Genomic DNA, 19,686 nt, shown 5'->3' with positions numbered 1-19,686 from the left:
GAAGAAGAACTTGAGGATAAAGTTCCTATTCGTGGATCTGATGTGTTTGATGACTGAGTAGATTGGCAATCTGATTGTGTTCTGCGAGGAGGTAAGTGTTTTGAGGAATGGCCCATCTCCATATGCTTTGCGCTAGTTGTGAGAGCTGAAGAGAGCGTATCCCCCCTGCTTTTGTATGTAATACATTGCTGTCATGTTGTCTGATGGATCAAGACAGCTTTGCCCAGCAGCAAAAGTTGAAAAGACTTTACTACTAGAAAGATTGCCAGTAACTCCAGCTGATTTATGTGGAGTTGCTTTTGTTGATGGGTCCATATAACCTAAATGGTTTAGTTTTGGAGATGAGCTCCCCATCCAGTGAGCAATGCGTCTGTGGTTAGCACTATTTGATCAACCGGGTCGAGGAACGACCGCCCTTTGGATAGGTTTTGTGTGTTCCACCACTGCAGAGAGCAATGTGTGCGGCTGTCCACCAACATCAGATTTGTTAACTGGCCTTGAGCTTGGTTCAACTTGTAGGGGACGCATTTGAAGTCTTGCATAAGGAACGATGAAGATACAAGAGGCCATCATCGCTATTAGCTGCATGAACACTCGAGCTGGAAGGGAGTGTTGAGGTTGAAATCTTGATATGAGAGCTTGCATGCTGGCTATCCTGACTGGATTGGGGTATGCAAGGGCTTTTGAGGTATCTATTGTGGCACCTAGATGCTGAATAATGTGAGACGGTTGAAGGTGTGACTCAGGTAGATTTATTGTGAATCCCAAGTCGTGGAGAAGCTGGATTGTTCTGTGTGTATTGTTTACACATTGTGTGTGTGGCTTGGCTTTTATGAGCCAGACAACGAGATATGGAAACACGTGAATGTGTTATCGGTCCACTACAAACCGTAAAAAATTTCTGTGAACGGGGAGAATGGGAATATGAAATTGGGCGTCCTTGAGGTCTGGAGTGGCAAGGAAATCGCCCTGCTGGAGCAGTGGGAGCACCTGTTGGAGAGTGACCATGTAGAAGTGGTCTGACTGTATGCAGAGATTTAACGGTCGGAGGTCTAGTATTGGTCTGAGAGCACCGTCTTTCTTTGAGATTAGAAAGTAAAGGGAGTAAATCCCTGTTCCTTGATGAGGTAAGGGAACTGGTTCTATTGTCTGTTTTTGTAATAAGGAGAGAATCTCTTGTTTTAACAGTGTCAGATGTTCTGGGGACATCGGGCGTTGTTTGGGGGTATCAATGGGGGAGTTGAAGTGAGTTCCAGGCAGTAACCATACTGGATAATTTGTCTTACCTACTTGTCTGTGGTTATGGCGTTCCAGACAGGTAGGAACTGTGATAGTTTTCCCCCGACTGGAGTGGAATGGTCGGGGGGAAGTCACTGTTTTGTAGTAGGAGAGGTGCAGGTGTTATTACCGCAGCCTCTACCCTTGTTGTTGTTGCCTCTATAACCTCCTCTGAAATAGCCTCTGCTAGGAGAGGTTTGAGCAGTGTTTTTGTAGGTGGATGTAGTGTTGTCCATCCCAATAGATTTAGAGGCGCCCCTATAAAAGACGCGACGCAAGGAACCTCTACTGGTTGTTGCCTGTAGGGCTCCCATGGACTTAGCAGTTTCTGAGTCCTTCTTCATTTTCTCCAAAGATGTGTCTAAAGTGGGTCCAAATAAGTGTTCTTGATCAAAGGGTTGATTAAGAATTGTGGACTGCACATCTTGTTTAAACCCAGATATGTGCAGCCATGCATGTCTGTGTAGTAGAACGCTTGTGTTAACTGCATGGGACGCTGTGTCGGCTGCATCAAGAGCACACTTTATGTGTTTGTGATTAATTTTCCCTCTTGTATGAGGTCATTAGCCTTAGCCTTATACTGATCGGGGATATGTTGTATGAGCTTTTTAAGTTCATCGTAATGAGCCATAGCATACCTGGCCAGTAAAGCTTGGGTATTGACAATGCGCCAGTGATTTGCTGCTTGTGAGGCAATGCGTTCGCCAGATGCGTCTAATAATTTAGACTCCTTATCTGGAGGTGGGGCATCCCCTGATGTTTGGGAATTTAAACGTTTACATGCATTTGACACCACCAATGAATCTAGAGAGAGCTGTGCTTTAATAAAAGCTGGATCGTTGGGAGCTGGCTTGTACTTTTTCTTGAACCTGGAGTTGACAACTCTAGCCCTAACAAGATCTTTAAAAATGTCAGGTGCATGTTTGATGATACCCTTTAACGTAGGTAGAGTGCTTGTTGATTTTTGTGACTGTGTGAAAGTCTCCAACAAAAAATCTTCTTCCTGTGGGTATGAATGTAATTCGACCCCATGATATTGTGCAGCTCTGTTCATGAACTGTGCAAAACCTATGTTGTCATCTGGGGGGATGGCCTAGATGGGTAGGAGTCTGGATCGGGGAGATTTGGGGCGTCTGGTGGATTATCATAATTTTCCCAATGATCAGGTGGAGGGAGAGTAGTGTCATCATCATTATCCTCTTGTGGGATTTCATCCCCTCCCCCACTCCCACACTCAAGGTGATCATCATCACCATCTTGTGGTGTAGGCGAATATGGAAGCACTGGAGAGTGTGCTTGAGAAAGTGGTAAAGTGGTGTAGTGGGGATATTTGGAGGAGAGAAAGGCCTGGCTGGAGACGTTCCCATGTCTCTCTTCTTTAAGGGTATTTTGGGTTCTGCTGGGGTGTTCAAAGGTCTCTTTTTTTATAGAATTGTTTTGATTTTACCAGTTTTAGGGTCAATATGAAGGTTTTTTTGTTTAGGGTCCACTGGATCTGGTTGAAATAGGTCTTCTAATCCAGTATCCTTGTTCGGCACCGATGATTTTGGTTGTTTTGGCCTTGATTCCGAAGCTTTAGGAGGAATTTTAGTGTACTTTTGCTTTGGAGGAGCTGAGGAGTCCGATGACTTTTTTGGCTCCGAGGATTTATGGTCTTTTTTGGGCTCCGAGGATTTTTGGGGCTCTGAGGATTTGTTGAGTTTTTTCGGCTCTGAAGATTTGCTCTTTTTCGGCTCTGAAGATTTGTGGCCTGGTTGCGGCTTCAAGGGTTTATTCGGATGGTATTTTGGTGCCGAATGTTTGGGTTTCGGTACCGAGAATGATAGTTCGGTACCGATACGTGGCTGGCTCGGTCCTGAGTCGTCTGAAGGCTTGTCTTTGGACTTCGGAGCCGAGCCTGAAGGCGGGGCATCAGAAGTTCTGTCAAGGTATCGACCTGAGCCGGAAGGTGACGGTGTTACCGGAGCCTTATGTTTTTGAGAAGAGCAAGGGGTGTCGATGTCGGTACTCATGGTTCGTTGCCCTGGAGTAACCATCTGATATTTGGCCTCTGATTCGTCGGTCTCGGAGACGCTGATGTCCTCATTTTGTGGTTCTTGTTCCTCAGGAGCATCAGGGCCTGCATCGAAGATGTCGTCCGGCACCGAGGTAGTGGATCGAGACATTATGTGAAGTAGAGCCCGGTGATAACGTATGGTTCTCTTCGATATGAATGAAGCGCAGGCCGGGCAATCTTTGTCCTCGTGTTCTGGAGAGAGGCAAAGGTTACAGACCTCGTGGACATCAGTGTGTGGGAATTTGGCACCACACAGGGGGCATTATTTGAATGGAGTTCTTTACATTAGCTGTAGGGCCTGACGGCGCGGATAGGCCCAACGGCCCGCCTCGACGACCGGAATCGAAGGTGTTGAAATTTGTGTTGGATCCGCGTCAAGGAGCATGATCAAAAACAATACTGTCGAGCGGTAAAGGATTGCGCGTCGAAGGGGAATCGTATACGATACCGACCCGAAGCGCAGCCGTTTATATCCAAACCTGATGGCGGAAATAAACAATCTTGAGATGGAGTCGATGCCCATGCGCACAATCACCATAAGGAGGAGTCACCTATCCTGTGACTACAAAGACCTCTTCGACAAAAACAAACTGCAAACATCCGAGTCCAACACCAGATGGCGATCTATGCTCAAGTATACAATCTACAGCTCATATGCCTCGAACATCTATTTCTGAAGAAGAACAGTGAATCAATCAAATATTAGTTGTGTATTTTGTTTTCCATTACAATGTTTGGGATTTATCTATTGAGGAAGTGGTACATATCCCTGAAAGCAACAAGATGTCAAATTTTGTCTAAAATAAGATTTTTTTTTATACAATTAATCAAAAAATCCTTTAAAAATAATTGAATAAAAGTATAGCAAGGAAAAGAAAAAGAGTGTAATGTAATCTAAATGTGTGATGTTTCTATAGAGGGTAGCAATTTCATATGGGGACTCATGGGTGTAGTGCAAGTTAGCTGCACCACAGTGTCTCGGGGAGGAGAGCTTGAACTGTATACCTCTGGACCTGCGGGTGGATTCAAAGAAAGAAAACACTTTTCTAAGTTTAGGGGAGGAGGAGCATTGAAGGAGCTGCACACCTCTAATGGCAATGTGAAAATGGAGGGAACCTCACAGTTGTGGCCCAGGTCATGTGGATAATCCAAGGAGTGTTGCGCTCCTCTGACCAGGCATGGGGGATGGGAGTAACTGTTCCTCAGAGGCCTAGGACTGAAGGTGGATTGAAAGAGGTGTACAATCCAGCCCACAGGTTCTGACCTGTAAGGGAGGATGACAAGAGCAGCATAACTTGGAGGGCTGCTCAAAGACGAATGGACGGAGCTGCATGTCGTCACGCAGCTCGTGATATAATGTGCGGAGACCTCATATATTTAGAGAAGGGATAAGGGATGGTAGAAAGATTTGTGCACCTGTTGCCAGGTCTGGCTGATGACACAGACATTGCATAGAGGCAGCTCTTGGATGGAGCAAGCTAGCCAGACACCACTAGCCTACAGCTGGCACAGGATTGAGAAAGTTGCAACCCTGTGTTGTAGGGCTGGGGGACATTCATGCCTCTGCTCCTGGCTGGGGAAGATAGACTCATTTATACACCTCTCGTTCAGGACTGATGAAAGCTCACAGTGGATTTCATTCGGTGTCCATGGGCTGCACCACCTCTTCCACTACTTCAAGCTCCAGGGGCGTGATGGTCTTCGTCAGTACTGCGGTGGTCCCCTTCCGGTAACGGTAAGACCCAAGCCTGGGAAAACAACAAGTTCAGAGGGCTTGAGTTAGACACTTGTGATAACTTGACATCGATCCATGGAGCACAGAAACACATTGTTATGATGGTGGAGACAGGATTCCTTAAAATGGAGCAATTGTAGGGGTCACAGGTACAAACACCATCTAAAAAGATCCAAAAAACCGCATATTCAGACACATTAATTTCTCCTGTGGTCTCAATCAGAGTTCTACTGTTTTGCTCTGCCAGACAAGGGGGAAGCACAGCTTCACACTGGAGACACATTGCACTGCTAACTACATACTGGGGTAACATTTCCCGCAGCAGAATTCACAGGAAGAATTCACAATTATAACCCTTTAAGAAAAGACCAGCTACACGTTGCCAAGAGTCTATTAGGGATATGCAGTAAGTAAAGATGCTCAGGAGCAGAACTGTTTCAGGCTCACCTGTGTCCGCTCTGGCCTGGGCTGTCATACCCACGCAGAGACTCCGTGCCCTCCTTGGTGATGATGCACAAGTCCACATTGCTCCCGGATCCTAAGTCACATGTGATTCCAGCAGAAATGGCCTCCCGCACCAGCTGTTTGGCATCCTCACGCTGTGAGCGATGAAGTGGACCGAAAAATGGCAAAAGGGAAGAAAAGGCAATAGAAGTAGTCAAATTGGATGTCACTTCTATGTGATCCTGTGTACCCGTGGGGAGTCTGAAGGCAAAGCAGTAAGCAAGAGAAGTACAACTCCAGGAACACACATTAGGAAAAGAGATGCAGAGTTGTACTGCGGAGAGACGCGTTCTAGGAATAATCTACTATCACACACATGCTGGAGGGACAGCTTCGTATTCCAGACAATAGTATTGTAGATCAACATTCACTCACTTACCTTCTGCTGGGACAGCCCGGCTTATACTCAAAGAAATCACATGGTGTGGAGGGAAGAGAAGCCAAACATCCTACACATCTTCTGGTGGATCCCCACCGAGACCAGGAAGACCGTCACCCAGGCCCTCGTCACCAGTTGACTGGACTACGGCAACGCCCTCTACGCCGGTACCACCGCCAAGCTCCAGAAGAGACTCCAGCGGATCCAGAACGCCTCAGCCAGACTCATCCTCGACATCCCACGTACCAGCCACATCTCCGGACATCTGAGAGACCTGCATTGGCTCCCCGTCAACAAAAGGAACACCTTCCGCCTCCTCACCCACGCACACAAAGCCCTACACGACCAAGGCCCGAGCTACCTCAACAACCGTATCAACTTCTACGCTCCCAAACGCCACCTCCGATCAGCCAACCACGCCCTCGCCGCCGTCCCCCGCATCCGAAGAGCAACAACAGGAGGAAGGTCCTTCTCCTACCTGGCCGCCAAGACCTGGAACTCCCTCCCGACCGACCTGCGCCTGACCCAAGACCACCTCTCCTTCAGGAAGAAGCTGAAGACCTGGCTGTTCGAGCAGTAACGGCACCCCCCTCCCCCCAGCGCCTTGAGACCCTACGGGTAAGTAGTGCGCTCTATAAATGTCTTTGATTGATTGATTGATAGGCACTAGGCCTCTTGTCCCATCAATCCCAGCCCGCAGCAGACATAGCAAAACGGATTCCCACAACCACATCTGGCAATCTGCAATCATCAGGCATTCACCTTGGCTATTTACAAGAGCTCTGCTGGGGACTGGTTCATCAGATAGTGCTGGGAGTAAGTGACACATGCGTCTGGTTTTTTGGTGGTTTGAGAAGGGAGAAATATCTGCCCATTTCATGATCTTACTTAGCAGTGATGAGTACAGATGTTCTTCGCTTCTAAATTCTACACCACAGACTTTACCCAGCAATCACCCTGGCCCTTAGCCTCCCACTCCATTCCAACTTTGTGCCGCATGGCATGTCTACGAGGGGACAGCATGCACAGTGTCTCTTCTGCTGCACTTGCTAGTCCTGCCGGCACATGACTTCCACTTGATAAACACAATATACAATTATACAGCGCGCTATTACCACTAAAAGTGTCCTGAAGCTAATGGAGGAAGCAGTGCACAGAATCAGGAATGCAAAAAAACTTAGGATCATTATCAGGAGACCTGATGATGAGATCCTGGCTTTATGATACCCGCAACCAGTGGCCGGAAAGTCAATATTTCTGCATTCAGGATGGAGTTTATGGACTTTTGGAATACAGTTGAGCCTGAGAGCATCGGGTGTGGAATGGTTGATACATGACCAGTTTGTTTGTTTTTTTCAAAATATGTTTGGGATCTAAACCATGACAAGCCCCATAACAGAGGCAGAGGACCACAGACGCTGACCACTTCCGAAGGAAACCAGGGCAAAGAGCGGGCACCAGAAGAGACAGCGGCAGGGCAGAGGAGGCTGAGGAGAGATGCATGTTCAAGCTCAGACATAAAAATGGACTGTACCATGGCACTGTGGGGGTCCTTTGGAAGAAAAAGAATAATACTTTGGATGACCTGAAGATGAAAGAATCTGCTGGGTGCAAAATGGCAGAGTGGGATCAAAGCAAGCTCCCATGTTTTTGACAGAGTAAGTATGGGAGGGTAGAGTTCTCCGCCTCAGGTGGTCATAAAGCAGCTGACCATGCACTGGGGGTGGCAATAATTATAAGTCTTATCAATGTTGAGTATGAGCCACAATATGCAAGACAAAGCAGAAGAATAATATGGGACACAATAGCTGCCGAGATATCCAGGAGGATCTAGGGAGCCAGGACTCCCCGATCCACTGCAAGTTTAAGATTATCAGTGACATACATGAAAGCAGATTCAGTGAAATACATGAAAGCAGATTCAGTGGTAGATTCAGTGATGTACAGGAAAGCAGATTCAGTGACATATAGGAAAGTAGATTCAGTGACTTACAGGAAAGTAGAATCAGTGACTTACAGTAAAGCAGGTTCAGTGACATACACGAAAGGAAAGTAGATTCAGTGACGTACAGGAAATCAGATTCAGTGACATACAGGAAAGCTTATTCAGTGACATACAGGAAAGCTGGTTCAGTGACATACAGGAAAGCAGATTCAGTGACACAGGAGAGTAAATTCAGTGACACAGGAAAGCAGATTCAGTGACAAACAGTAAAGCAGGTTCAGTGCTATGAAATGGTCTTAAACCAGACTAATTAAGAGTCCAGGAAAGATTTGAATTCAACAAAGAAGAACCCTGAGCATGAATATGCTTTTCTAGGGCTTTGGATGGCAAAAGGAGCAAAGATATGTGGAGAAAATTGCTCACGACAACCGGGTTGGAAGAAAGTTTTTTTGAACAACAACACGATGACGTGTCTTTTCAAATTGCAAGTCCGTAGTCGGAATTCAAATCATGGCTATGCAACTAATACAAAGTTATTAGAAGTGACATAATATTGATATTACAGGTGATTTCTGACTTCAGCATGCATCTGATAATACAAATAATCTCAAAGTGAGATTAGCATATATAATATAGCGTCACATTGTATTATATTATAATATAAAATATTTATACACTGCACGTCTCAAAGTGAATTTTGTAAATAAAAAGTGTTATTCGTAACTTAATAGTGTCCATTTTGTTAGCTTCTGAAAGATCTAAAGCTTAGTTAACCTTCCAGGGCTGAAAACTGGTGACCAGTAGGCTTTACAAAGATCTCTACACCAGAGGCCGTATTACCACAGGCGTGTGCCACCGCTTTGTGTGTCCCTGGGGCACTTTGGCATTACAGAAGGGCCCGCAGCCCCCTCTGTAATACTGATAGCGCTGGTGAATTACCACATATGTGCAGCACAATCATCACCCCTGCTTCTGTGCACTGGGTGATAAAGCGACATTAGTGAAAACCATTGCTACATGAGGAGAAACTCTCACCTCCATGTTGGGTTTGAAACGATCTTCCAATACAGCGATGGCAGCATCTGATCCGGAACCTGTGGCCGCAAGATGAGAACGGATAAGAACCAGCATCTAGTGACAAGTCACCCCTCATCATCTAGCGACAGTGTAACGCCCTGAACGTCTCAGGATCGTTTAACAGACACGATAATGAGGACGCAACCACTTGTGAAGGGTTAGTTATTTTAATGAAGGCAAAAACAATACAACGAATAAACAAAAGTTATAGTCACTGGAATCCTCCAGGCTAAGTACGTTACCAGCCCACAGCACGGATGGTCCTAACCGTCCTCTGCATATACGCCGATCCCGGCGTATGCCAACAGAGGGCAGAAATGAAATGGCCGACAATGCCAATCGGTAGGCTGTGAGGGGCACGAAGAGTGTTGGGGAGAATCGAGGAGTCAGGGAAACACCCAGCCGGGGTCTCTACCTGAAGGGAGCAGCCGCTCAACCTCTTCCTCAGACTGCACCGGGACGCGGAGTCACCTCCTGGTGATGCGTCACCGATACCCCAATCAAAAGCAAGAAGACTGAACCGAGAGCAGCCGCTCGATCGATCCTGTGGACTTCCGAGTCTGTAACGCGGCAAACACCTCCTGGTGTGCGTTACAGCTGGCAGTCCCTGTATCTCTGGTCGGGCTGGGAGTTACGACTCCAACCAGCAAAAGCGCCACTGCGCTTTGACTCAGCCGAGTCAAAAAGCGAAGCTCAATGGTTGACCGGTAGAGCTTCAGGGTCCTTCACAGGTGACGATGGGGCAAGACACGGCCCAGGGAGTAACGACTCGACCTACCTCCGTTCTTGCCTTACTGGAGGACCACTCCGGAACACTGCTCTTCACGAAGCAGGTACGTCGGTGTAAACACAATATCCGACAGCGTTGTACCTCCCGGTTCCTCCCTTTATAGGGCGTGTTTTCCTTGAGTTATGTAACAGCTCTCCTGTTTACATAAGGGCGTGTTTTCCCTTGAGTTATGTAACAGCTCTCCTGTTTACATAAGGGCGTGTTTTCCCTTGAGTTATGTAACAGCTCTCCTGTTTACATAAGGGCGTGGTTTCCCTTGAGTTATGTAACAGCTCTCCTGTTTACATAAGGGCGTGTTTTCCTTGAGTTATGTAACAGCTCTCCTGTTTACATAACCTCTCAACCGCTAAGCATCCTGGGAGATGTAGTCCGTTTACGCTGGTTACCGTTTTCCTCCCCTCGCATGACAGGAATTCTTGACAGTACATCCTCCCTCTCAGCGGCTCCCCACGGGTCCAGCGCTGGCAGGAAAACACCGATGGAACAAGGAGACCAAGCGCGGAGCATGAACCCCTTCAGCCGGTTCCCATGATTGCTCCTCCGGGCCATAGCCTTTCCACGCAACCAGGTACCACAGCTTCCCCCTGCGCCATTTGGACGCCCGTATGCCCGACACTTCATACTCCACCTCCGACTCCACGCATACCGGCCTAGGTGTCCCAGACGGCTTGGAGGGTGCTGGTTTGAGCAATGATACATGAAAGACAGGGTGTATCCGCAACGACTGTGGCAAGCACACCTTCACGTTCACGGGACCCATACACTTGGTAATTCGATAGGGGCCCATGTACTTGGGATGGAACACACTGTTCTTTCGAAACCTCATGTTTCTTGTGGATATCCAGACGTAGTCTCCAGTGCGGTACAGTGGCCCGGGCCTTCTCTTCCTGTCGGCCGCAGCCTTGTATCTTCTCTTGGCCTCTATTAGGACAGCCCTTGAGCGCATCAACGTGTCTTTTATGTGTGCCACCCTGTCCGCTGTGGCGGGAATCCTGTCCTCTCTGAACGGATGTAGAAATGGCAAGAACCTGGGATGTTGGCCATAGTTGCTATAGAACGGAGATGACTGTGTGGAGCTGTGAGTGGCGTTGTTATAGGCTATCTCTGCAACCCATAGCAAGTCGACCCATTCTTCCCTGCCCTGGTCCACAAAACATCGCAGATACTGTTTGAGCGTTTGGTTCAGGCGCTCGGTTTGGCCGTCCGTTTGAGGGTGGTAGCTGGTAGACAGGGCGGTCTTAACATGCAGCGCAGTGCACCAAGTCTTCCAGAATTGCGCAGTAAACTGCGACCCCCGGTCCGACACGATCACCCCAGGTAATCCATGCAGTCGTACCACATTCTTTAGGAGTAGTGACGCCAATTCCCCGGCCGTAGGGACTCTCTTGCAGGGGATGAAGTGCCCCATTTTCATCAAGTAATCCACCACCACCAGTATTGCCGTCATCCCCTGGTCTACCGGTAGGCCCACCACGAAGTCCAGTGATATGCTATCCCATGGTCTATCCGGGGTCGGAAGTGGATGTAAGAGCCCTTGGGTTCGGCCATGGTCGGCCTTCATGGTAGCACACGTAGGACACTCCTGTCCCCACCTCCTGACATCCACTCTCATGGTTGGCCACCAGAAATGCCGTCCCATGCTAGCCACCGTTTTTTCAAAGCCCAAATGACCTGCGCATGGAGAGTCATGGCACCAGATGAATGCTTGTTTCCTTAGCCTAGGCGTGGGTATCAATAGGCACCTGCCCTTCAGGGGTATCCCGTCCTTCAGCTGCCATTCTCTGTGACTGAGGAGCCACCTCCGCCATGCGAATGACCTGATCCCTCTCTTTATTCCCCTCAGGAAAGTATCCGGTTGGATAACCCCCAATACCATCCTCGGGGAAATGATGGAACGCTCGGTCGCAGGCAATGGTTCCTTAACTGCAGATTGACGGGACAGGGCATCCGCCTTCCGGTTTTCCGTCCCCGGCCGATATGTGATGCGGAAGTTGAACCCCGCAAAGAAGATCATCCACCGCAGCTGCCTGGGAGAAAGGTGTCTTGTGGCCGTCATGAACTGTAGGTTCCGATGGTCCGTGTACACCGATACCACATGTCTTGCCCCCATCAACCAATGCCTCCATTCGGTGAAGGCGTCCTTGATTGCGAGAAGCTCCTTCTCCGCAATATGGTAGTTGCGTTCGGCGTCGTTGAGTTTGCGGGACATGTACGCAACGGGATGAAGCACCCCTGTGTCGTGGTTGCGTTGGGACAAGATAGCCCCCAGCGCCACATCCGATGCGTCCGCTTCCACCACGTAGGGGAGATCCGGATCGGGGTGAGCCAACACCGGCGCCTTACCAAAGGCGCTTTTCAGGGCCTCAAAGGCTTTGTTCGCTTCAGGGGACCAGACAAACTCCTTGGACTTCCTCAGTAGCTGTGTGATTGGGGCCACCAATCCTGAAAATCCTTCTATAAACCGCCTGTAAAAGTTGGCGAAGCCAATGAAACTTTGGACGTCCTTCACGCTTTGGGGCACCGGCCATTCTTTCACCGCCTTGATCTTTCGTTCTGCCATCTCCTGTCCCTCTGGACTCAGCATCACTCCGAGGAATTCCACGGATGTGACGTGGAAGTCACACTTGCTGAGTTTACAAAACAGCATGTTTTCCCTCAGCTTTTGGAGCACAGCTTTGACGTGGTGTACGTGCTCCTCCACACTGGATGAATAGATGAGGATGTCGTCGATATATACGACCACGTAGATATCCAACTCCTCTCTGAATACCTCATTCAAAAAGTACTGAAAGGCTGCCGGGGCGTTGCACAGACCGAACGGCATGACGAGGTACTCAAAAAGGCCGAACCTGGTCTTAAAGGCGGTCTTCCACTCGTCTCCGTCCCTCATGCGCACCAGATGGTATGCCCCTTTCAAATCCAACTTGGTGTAGATACGAGCTTTCTTGACCTGTTCCAGAAGTACACTGATGAGAGGCAAGGGGTACCGATTTTTTATGGTTATCGCATTCAATGCCCTAAAGTCCACACAGGCTCTCAGCTCCCCATTAGCCTTCGGGATGAAGAAGAGTGGCGAGGCGGCCGGAGACTTGGACGGGCGGATGAATCCTAGCTTGAGGAGTTTATCCAGGTACCCCCGGAGATGCACGTTTTCAGGCTCCGTCAGGGCATACAGCCTGCCGCTGGGAACGCTGGCCCCTGGCACCAGGTCGATCTGGCAGTCAAACTGTCTATGTGGTGGTAGCACTTCCGCCTTCACCTCATCAAATACATCCTCAAAACTGTGATAAGCCTGGGGGAGAGCCACATCTTTTTCTGCCGCTGTAGCCACCGTCTGACTCCCGCTCTCATCTGCGTCAAGGGATTCCGTTCTTATTCCACAATGCAGGATGCAATACGGTGACGTCATTTCGATGCGATGTGTTTGCCAATCCACAGAGGGGTTGTGTTTCTGTAGCCACGGCAATCCCAATATGACGCCATATTGGGGCGCTCGGATGATGTTAAAATCGATTTGTTCCAAATGGTCCCTCCCATATCTCATCGGAAGGACCCCCGTGTGCTGCCCGATGGGCCCCGTCACCAATCGCCTTCCGTCTACAGCATAGACGTCTTCGGGTACAGCTTTGGGAAGAAGCACTAGCCCTAGCCTGCATGCCTCGTTGTGGTCCATAAACATGCCAGTGGCCCCTGAATCCACCATGGCCACAACGGGTATCCACTGGTCATGCACTCCCACGTGCACCGTGAGAAACAGGTGTCGTTGTCCCTTAGTGACCGAGTTGGAAAGTGAAGGGATGGATGAGTGACTCCGAGATGCCCCTTCTTTGGTCTGGGAGTCCTCTAGTTTTCCGCCGGTATGTCCACCACGGCTGTTACCGACCGGTTGGCCCGATAACGTGACGTCTTCGGTTTGGCAGGGCATTCACGTACGTAGTGGCCTTTTTTGCCACAATATAGGCACAATCCTTGTTTACGGCGTGACTCTTTCTCCGTGGCTGTGAGGCTCGCTCGTATTGCGCCGATGTCCATGGGTTCTCCCTTGGATGTGGTGGAAGTTTCAGGACTCCCCACCGTCACATAGGATGGAAGGGATTTTCCTTTTCTCCCATGATCCCCCTTTCTTTCACTTAGCCTATGTTCCAGCCGTAATACCAGGTTGATAAGGCCCTCACATGTCTTGGGTTGAGGGTCAATATGAGCCACGGCGTCCTTGAGCTCATCGCACAGCCCGTGATGGAAGAGCGCCGTCTGTTTAGCAACAGGCCACTTGGTTTCCGCAACCAGCCTTCGGAACGCGTTGAGATACTGCACCAGGTCGTTGGATCCCTGACTCAATACAAGCATTTCACGGTCCGCCGTGTACGAGTCAGCCCTTCTGTCGAATACCTTCAGGAATTCCTCGCGAAAAGCACCCCAATCACATAAGATGGGGTCGTCCCTGCTCACCAGAGGTACGGCCCATTGTGCCGCGTTTCCAGCCAAATAGGAAATAAGGAAAGCCACACGAGCCTGACTCGTGGGGAACGCCTTTGGTTTGCACGATAAATGTAGCGCCACTTGTGTGAGGAATACCTGCACTGTGTTAGGATCCCCACTGTACCTCTCTGGTGTTGCCAAGGGGATAGCTACCGGCATTTCCACTACTACCGCAGGGGTCTGGTTCGTGAGGGAGGTGCTGGGCGTGAGCGGGTCCAATTGGATAGCATCCAGTCTGGCTTTTACATCGGCTGTTTCTTGCCTAGAGGCAGCCACTTCAACTTGCACGGTCGCTAAAGCAGCCAGCACATCATCAAGTGTTGCCATGTCTGTTTTCGACCGGGAGACAGTTAGTGTTATTACGGTCGGATATTTTGTAACGCCCTGAACGTCTCAGGATCGTTTAACAGACACGATAATGAGGACGCAACCACTTGTGAAGGGTTAGTTATTTTAATGAAGGCAAAAACAATACAACGAATAAACAAAAGTTATAGTCACTGGAATCCTCCAGGCTAAGTACGTTACCAGCCCACAGCACGGATGGTCCTAACCGTCCTCTGCATATACGCCGATCCCGGCGTATGCCAACAGAGGGCAGAAATGAAATGGCCGACAATGCCAATCGGTAGGCTGTGAGGGGCACGAAGAGTGTTGGGGAGAATCGAGGAGTCAGGGAAACACCCAGCCGGGGTCTCTACCTGAAGGGAGCAGCCGCTCAACCTCTTCCTCAGACTGCACCGGGACGCGGAGTCACCTCCTGGTGATGCGTCACCGATACCCCAATCAAAAGCAAGAAGACTGAACCGAGAGCAGCCGCTCGATCGATCCTGTGGACTTCCGAGTCTGTAACGCGGCAAACACCTCCTGGTGTGCGTTACAGCTGGCAGTCCCTGTATCTCTGGTCGGGCTGGGAGTTACGACTCCAACCAGCAAAAGCGCCACTGCGCTTTTACTCAGCCGAGTCAAAAAGCGAAGCTCAATGGTTGACCGGTAGAGCTTCCGGGTCCTTCACAGGTGACGATGGGGCAAGACACGGCCCAGGGAGTAACGACTCGACCTACCTCCGTTCTTGCCTTACTGGAGGACCACTCCGGAACACTGCTCTTCACGAAGCAGGTACGTCGGTGTAAACACAATATCCGACAGCGTTGTACCTCCCGGTTCCTCCCTTTATAGGGCGTGTTTTCCTTGAGTTATGTAACAGCTCTCCTGTTTACATAAGGGCGTGTTTTCCCTTGAGTTATGTAACAGCTCTCCTGTTTACATAAGGGCGTGTTTTCCCTTGAGTTATGTAACAGCTCTCCTGTTTACATAAGGGCGTGTTTTCCTTGAGTTATGTAACAGCTCTCCTGTTTACATAACCTCTCAACCGCTAAGCATCCTGGGAGATGTAGTCCGTTTACGCTGGTTACCGTTTTCCTCCCCTCGCATGACAGGAATTCTTGACAGACAGCTCCAGAGGTAGAGTATGTATGTCTGATCTGTCTACATTTATGAATTTGTGGTCTATCAAACGGTGTATCTGCCAGTCTCTGTGTCTGCTCATCTCTCCATCCATGGCCGTGTGTGTTTGTCTGCCTCTCGGTCGGTCATTCGTTCTCTTATGCACGTCCATCCATTAGTGTGCATTAATCTAGCTATAAGTCTCTACAGCTACTATGTCTACTTGTGTCATTGTCATAATGGCATTCTCTCCACCATGGTGCACTATCCATTACTCAAACACCTCAGTCATGCTTACAGTACAGGAAAGAAAGTCTTACCCATGGCAACGAAGGGAAGTGTGTCGGTGGATCCATGGGGGTAGATGGTGTACAGGTGGGACCCCTTGCAATCCACGCCGCCCACAATTATAGATGCGCCAATATGGCCCTGGTACCTGTGGCAGAGAAGGGCAGTCATAAGCACAGAAGTAAGAACATGCATGACCTTAATCGCTTCTCGACCTGTGCTAAAGCACCATTGCACATGGAATACGCAGCCACTTGGATCTAAACGGAGGACGCGGTGACCAAGAGCATGCCTGCCTCAGCTCCCAGTGCTGGGTTGTACAGCGCCAACATACAACGACTAGACGAACAACTTCAAAGGGGGGGGGGGGTAAATGAGAAGACGGTGTCGTCATTACCAAGCATTCCTTAAATCTCAGAACAGGGACGTGTGAGGTCTGTGCTCCATATCAGTCAGTAGTTACTGGCAGTATCTACTCTGGCATCTGTCATTTACTACCAGCGCCCGGGTCTGCTGTTTTTGCCCGTTGTACACTTGACTCTCCGTGGGCAGTAAGGGCAAGCAGTCAAAGCTGTCTCTAGCAGGCAACAGCAACACAAGCAATTTCACAGAAATAAATTCCAAGTCTAGTCTGGTCTTTTTTAAGAGGAATGCCCAGAATACTTCTAGGTGAGCCCAACACATGCCACATTTTCAAAAAAACGTAAAACTATGGGCGGAGATTTACATCACCAAACCTACTTTATCAGGTTTTTTTTTTTTTTTCGTCCTCATTGCTACCATGGTTTCAATGCCAGACCAGATTAACATACAAACAGCTGTCTCAGTTCATAGAAAAACTGGCAGGGATAGAAAAACGATTCAATGGGTACCCGATATCCCTCAGCTATTGCAGTCTCAATCTTAGAAGGCAAAGAACCAACCGGTTACCATCTTATAGGCAACCTTGGTAGGGGTGGCAGCCAAGTCAACCCGGGCTAGGACCAGGTACCGGCTAATCACATGGTGCAAAGGCAGGGGGGGCACCATAGTAGAGTAATCATCGGACCCGGGGTGGGAAAAAAAAAAAAAAACCCGGATATTTCAGTGTACCCATGATAACAAGTACCAGAAAGCCCTTTTGCTCTGATTACCAGACCTAGCAAGGTCCATGCGTGATGTGTACAAAACGGAAGCCTGCCATTCACTAAAGTTGGGGGGTGACGAATCCTTCCACTTCCTGCAGATCTCCCTTCTTGCCAACAGCACCGCATAGAACACCACATTTTTGGCTGCACTTTGAACTCCTTCCAAAATCCCGAAGATCACAAGAGGCAAGTCTGTGTTAACCTGGACACCCAGTGATGTGGTTAGAGTATTACTGATAGCTGCCCAATATGACTCTAGTCTAGGGCAATCAAAGAACATGTGAGTGTCTGATGCTGCTAGGAGGCCACACCTTGAGCATGCCACTGAATTGCCCTCAGAAAATTTAGATAATCTGAGGGGAGAATAGTAAGGTAAAAAGGTGGTAAATATGTAAGGTAAAAAGGTGGTTTCTGCGTAGCCATGAAGGCTTCACTATGCTACACAAGAGGCCGAATGACGCTGACCAGAGTTTTTGTAAGTTTTGACCAGAAATTGAAGGACTCCACAGCAAGTCCGGCAGACTGAAAACTCCATCCGTTTTTTATAGTAGATATTCCCAATCATGTGACTGGACAGATCAGCCATATGCAGGGATCTAGTGAGAATGTCTTGCGGCATTTCCAACAGGCTACTAATCTCTGTGCGGAACCTATATAGCACAGAACTCCTACAGAGGGAATGGAGCCCTCAGTGCAAAATCACTTTTTCAAAAACTTATTTTCACTGCAAAAAGCCCTTTATCTTCACCCCATCAAATGTGGGAGTAATACGTCCCCCTTCCCATCCTGGAAGGGGAATTACTTCAGCCTTTCCAGCCACTTTACCTACACAATAAACCTATGATTCATAAGTTCATATACCTAGGGTGGCAAAATAACCTCTATTCTTTTGAATACCATAATGTTCTCGGAGGCGCGATCAACATATATTATGGCCAAGGCCAAAGAAAATTTTTCAAAGTATCAGAATCTATTGGACAAACATATTACAAATGTACGTAACAATCCCTAACACGACTGAAACACGTCACCATTCCACACAGATCAAAAAAAGTAATTTTGAGGTAATTTAGTCAATTCTTAAAGTAGCCCTGTAGTACTGTATATGAAAAGAAACATTATCTCATTTTCATAACAGCCACAGAAGAGAAGATTAGCTGCAAATTACATTCAAACTGATTTTTTGGCTATGCTATAACTTTTTGAAGTCTTCATCGGGGGAAGGAGTGTTCTTTGTCTGCAATCCTTCTTTCCTAGTCTGCAGATAATTTTATATGCAAATATCAATGAAAGGGATAACTGCTGATAGCAATTAATGGAAGGATTAGCATTATTGTACACCATCTATTTTGTTTTATCAATTGCAGTATATAAGGTAATGACCGCATAGATGGGCAAGAATACCTGTTAGCAGGAATCATGTCAAACAGCATTCATAGCTGAAATGATCTTAAATCGATGAAGACAGCTATAAACACTCTTTCCAGAATCAATTTCACACGTTAGTAGTATAGGCTTTTTCAGTTTGGATAACCGCTAAAGGCGTCCTGTAATTTGGCACCAGTGACTGACACCAGTCAGATGTCGCGCAAGCCATGTTGTGGTATAAACATCAAGAAAGTTCTCTGTGGTTTTTACAAGTACCTTACTTAGCTTTGCATCAAGCCGACACTTAACTTTTAACTTCTCACACCCCGCCCCCCTCTCATAGACCCTTCTTGCCCCTTAATTCCATCCTTTTTCCTCTCAATCCCTTGCTTTGCCCCTCAGTTCCTCCTACTCTAATCTAGGCCATTCCTTCCATCCCTCTCATACTTATTCCTTTTCTCCGCGTCTCACTTCTCCCTCCGTATTTCCACGTGTAAGAGGGTGTCCCGGTGAATTGCAAAAACTGAGACTTCAAGTAAGTATTCAAGTTATTACTGTTACAGAGACCCACGGCAGCTCCAGGTGAAGACAGGCAAAGAATGACACAAACTCAACAGGAGTTCTAGATCTAAGAGCGCAGTGACCTAATACATTCTTATTACATCACACTTGATATACAAATAACTTTATTGATACAAGAAAATACCACATACCATAAGCATAAGAAATACAGCTCTCCATACTCTCTGATGTTCCTTCCCTCCTCGTTCACTTCTTTTCTATTTGCTATCCTATCTTTCCCTCGTACCTATTCCCACACTCCTTACATTTCCTCACACTCTCCCTCTGAACCCTTGCTTCGCTTTTCTATTCCCCCAGGGCGCCTCGAAGCAGCTGTGATGCTAGAAAAGCGACATAACTTGTAATAGCAGATTAGACTGCGAAAGACTGTATAGTCTGTATGATTTCGCTGAATAAAATATTTTCCTGGGCTCGGGGGCCCGGACCTGCCCTGGCACCCACCTGAACAGCATCTGTTTCAGCATCCTGTTGACGGTCACCACGCGGGGGGTGCGGCCGGTGGAGAGGGCGTGCAGCTGCATGTTGGAGGATATGAGCTGTGTGGTCACCTCTGCGTCCGCCGCCACACCGGCTCCGCAGCAGCTGTGCGGGGGTGCAAGAAAACAGGAGTCAGCGCACAGTGTCGGGTATCA

The 19,686-nt window shown here is 48.3% G+C and overlaps 1 protein-coding gene across 1 annotated transcript in view; it reads right to left on the bottom strand.

The window, feature by feature from the left end:
* Nucleotides 1–2,669: 2,669 nt before the first annotated feature.
* LOC146869537 (proteasome subunit beta type-7-like) overlaps nt 2,670–19,686 on the bottom strand; it is a 71,979-nt gene continuing 54,962 nt past the window's right edge. The window contains exons 4-8 of the mRNA XM_085604157.1: nt 19,496–19,636; nt 16,010–16,125; nt 8,933–8,991; nt 5,517–5,668; nt 2,670–5,082 (exon numbers count right to left, since the gene is read on the bottom strand). Coding sequence (XP_085460283.1) covers nt 4,971–5,082; nt 5,517–5,668; nt 8,933–8,991; nt 16,010–16,125; nt 19,496–19,636 — 580 coding nt within the window. The 3' untranslated portion in view covers nt 2,670–4,970. The remainder of the gene's footprint in view (nt 5,083–5,516; nt 5,669–8,932; nt 8,992–16,009; nt 16,126–19,495; nt 19,637–19,686) is intronic.

The sequence above is a fragment of the Triturus cristatus genome, chromosome 1_1, assembly GCF_964204655.1.
Source record: "Triturus cristatus chromosome 1_1, aTriCri1.1, whole genome shotgun sequence".
Lineage (NCBI taxonomy): Eukaryota > Metazoa > Chordata > Amphibia > Caudata > Salamandridae > Triturus > Triturus cristatus.
The sequence above is the reverse complement of the archived record's forward strand: the minus strand, read 5'-3'. Positions and strand labels throughout refer to the sequence as shown.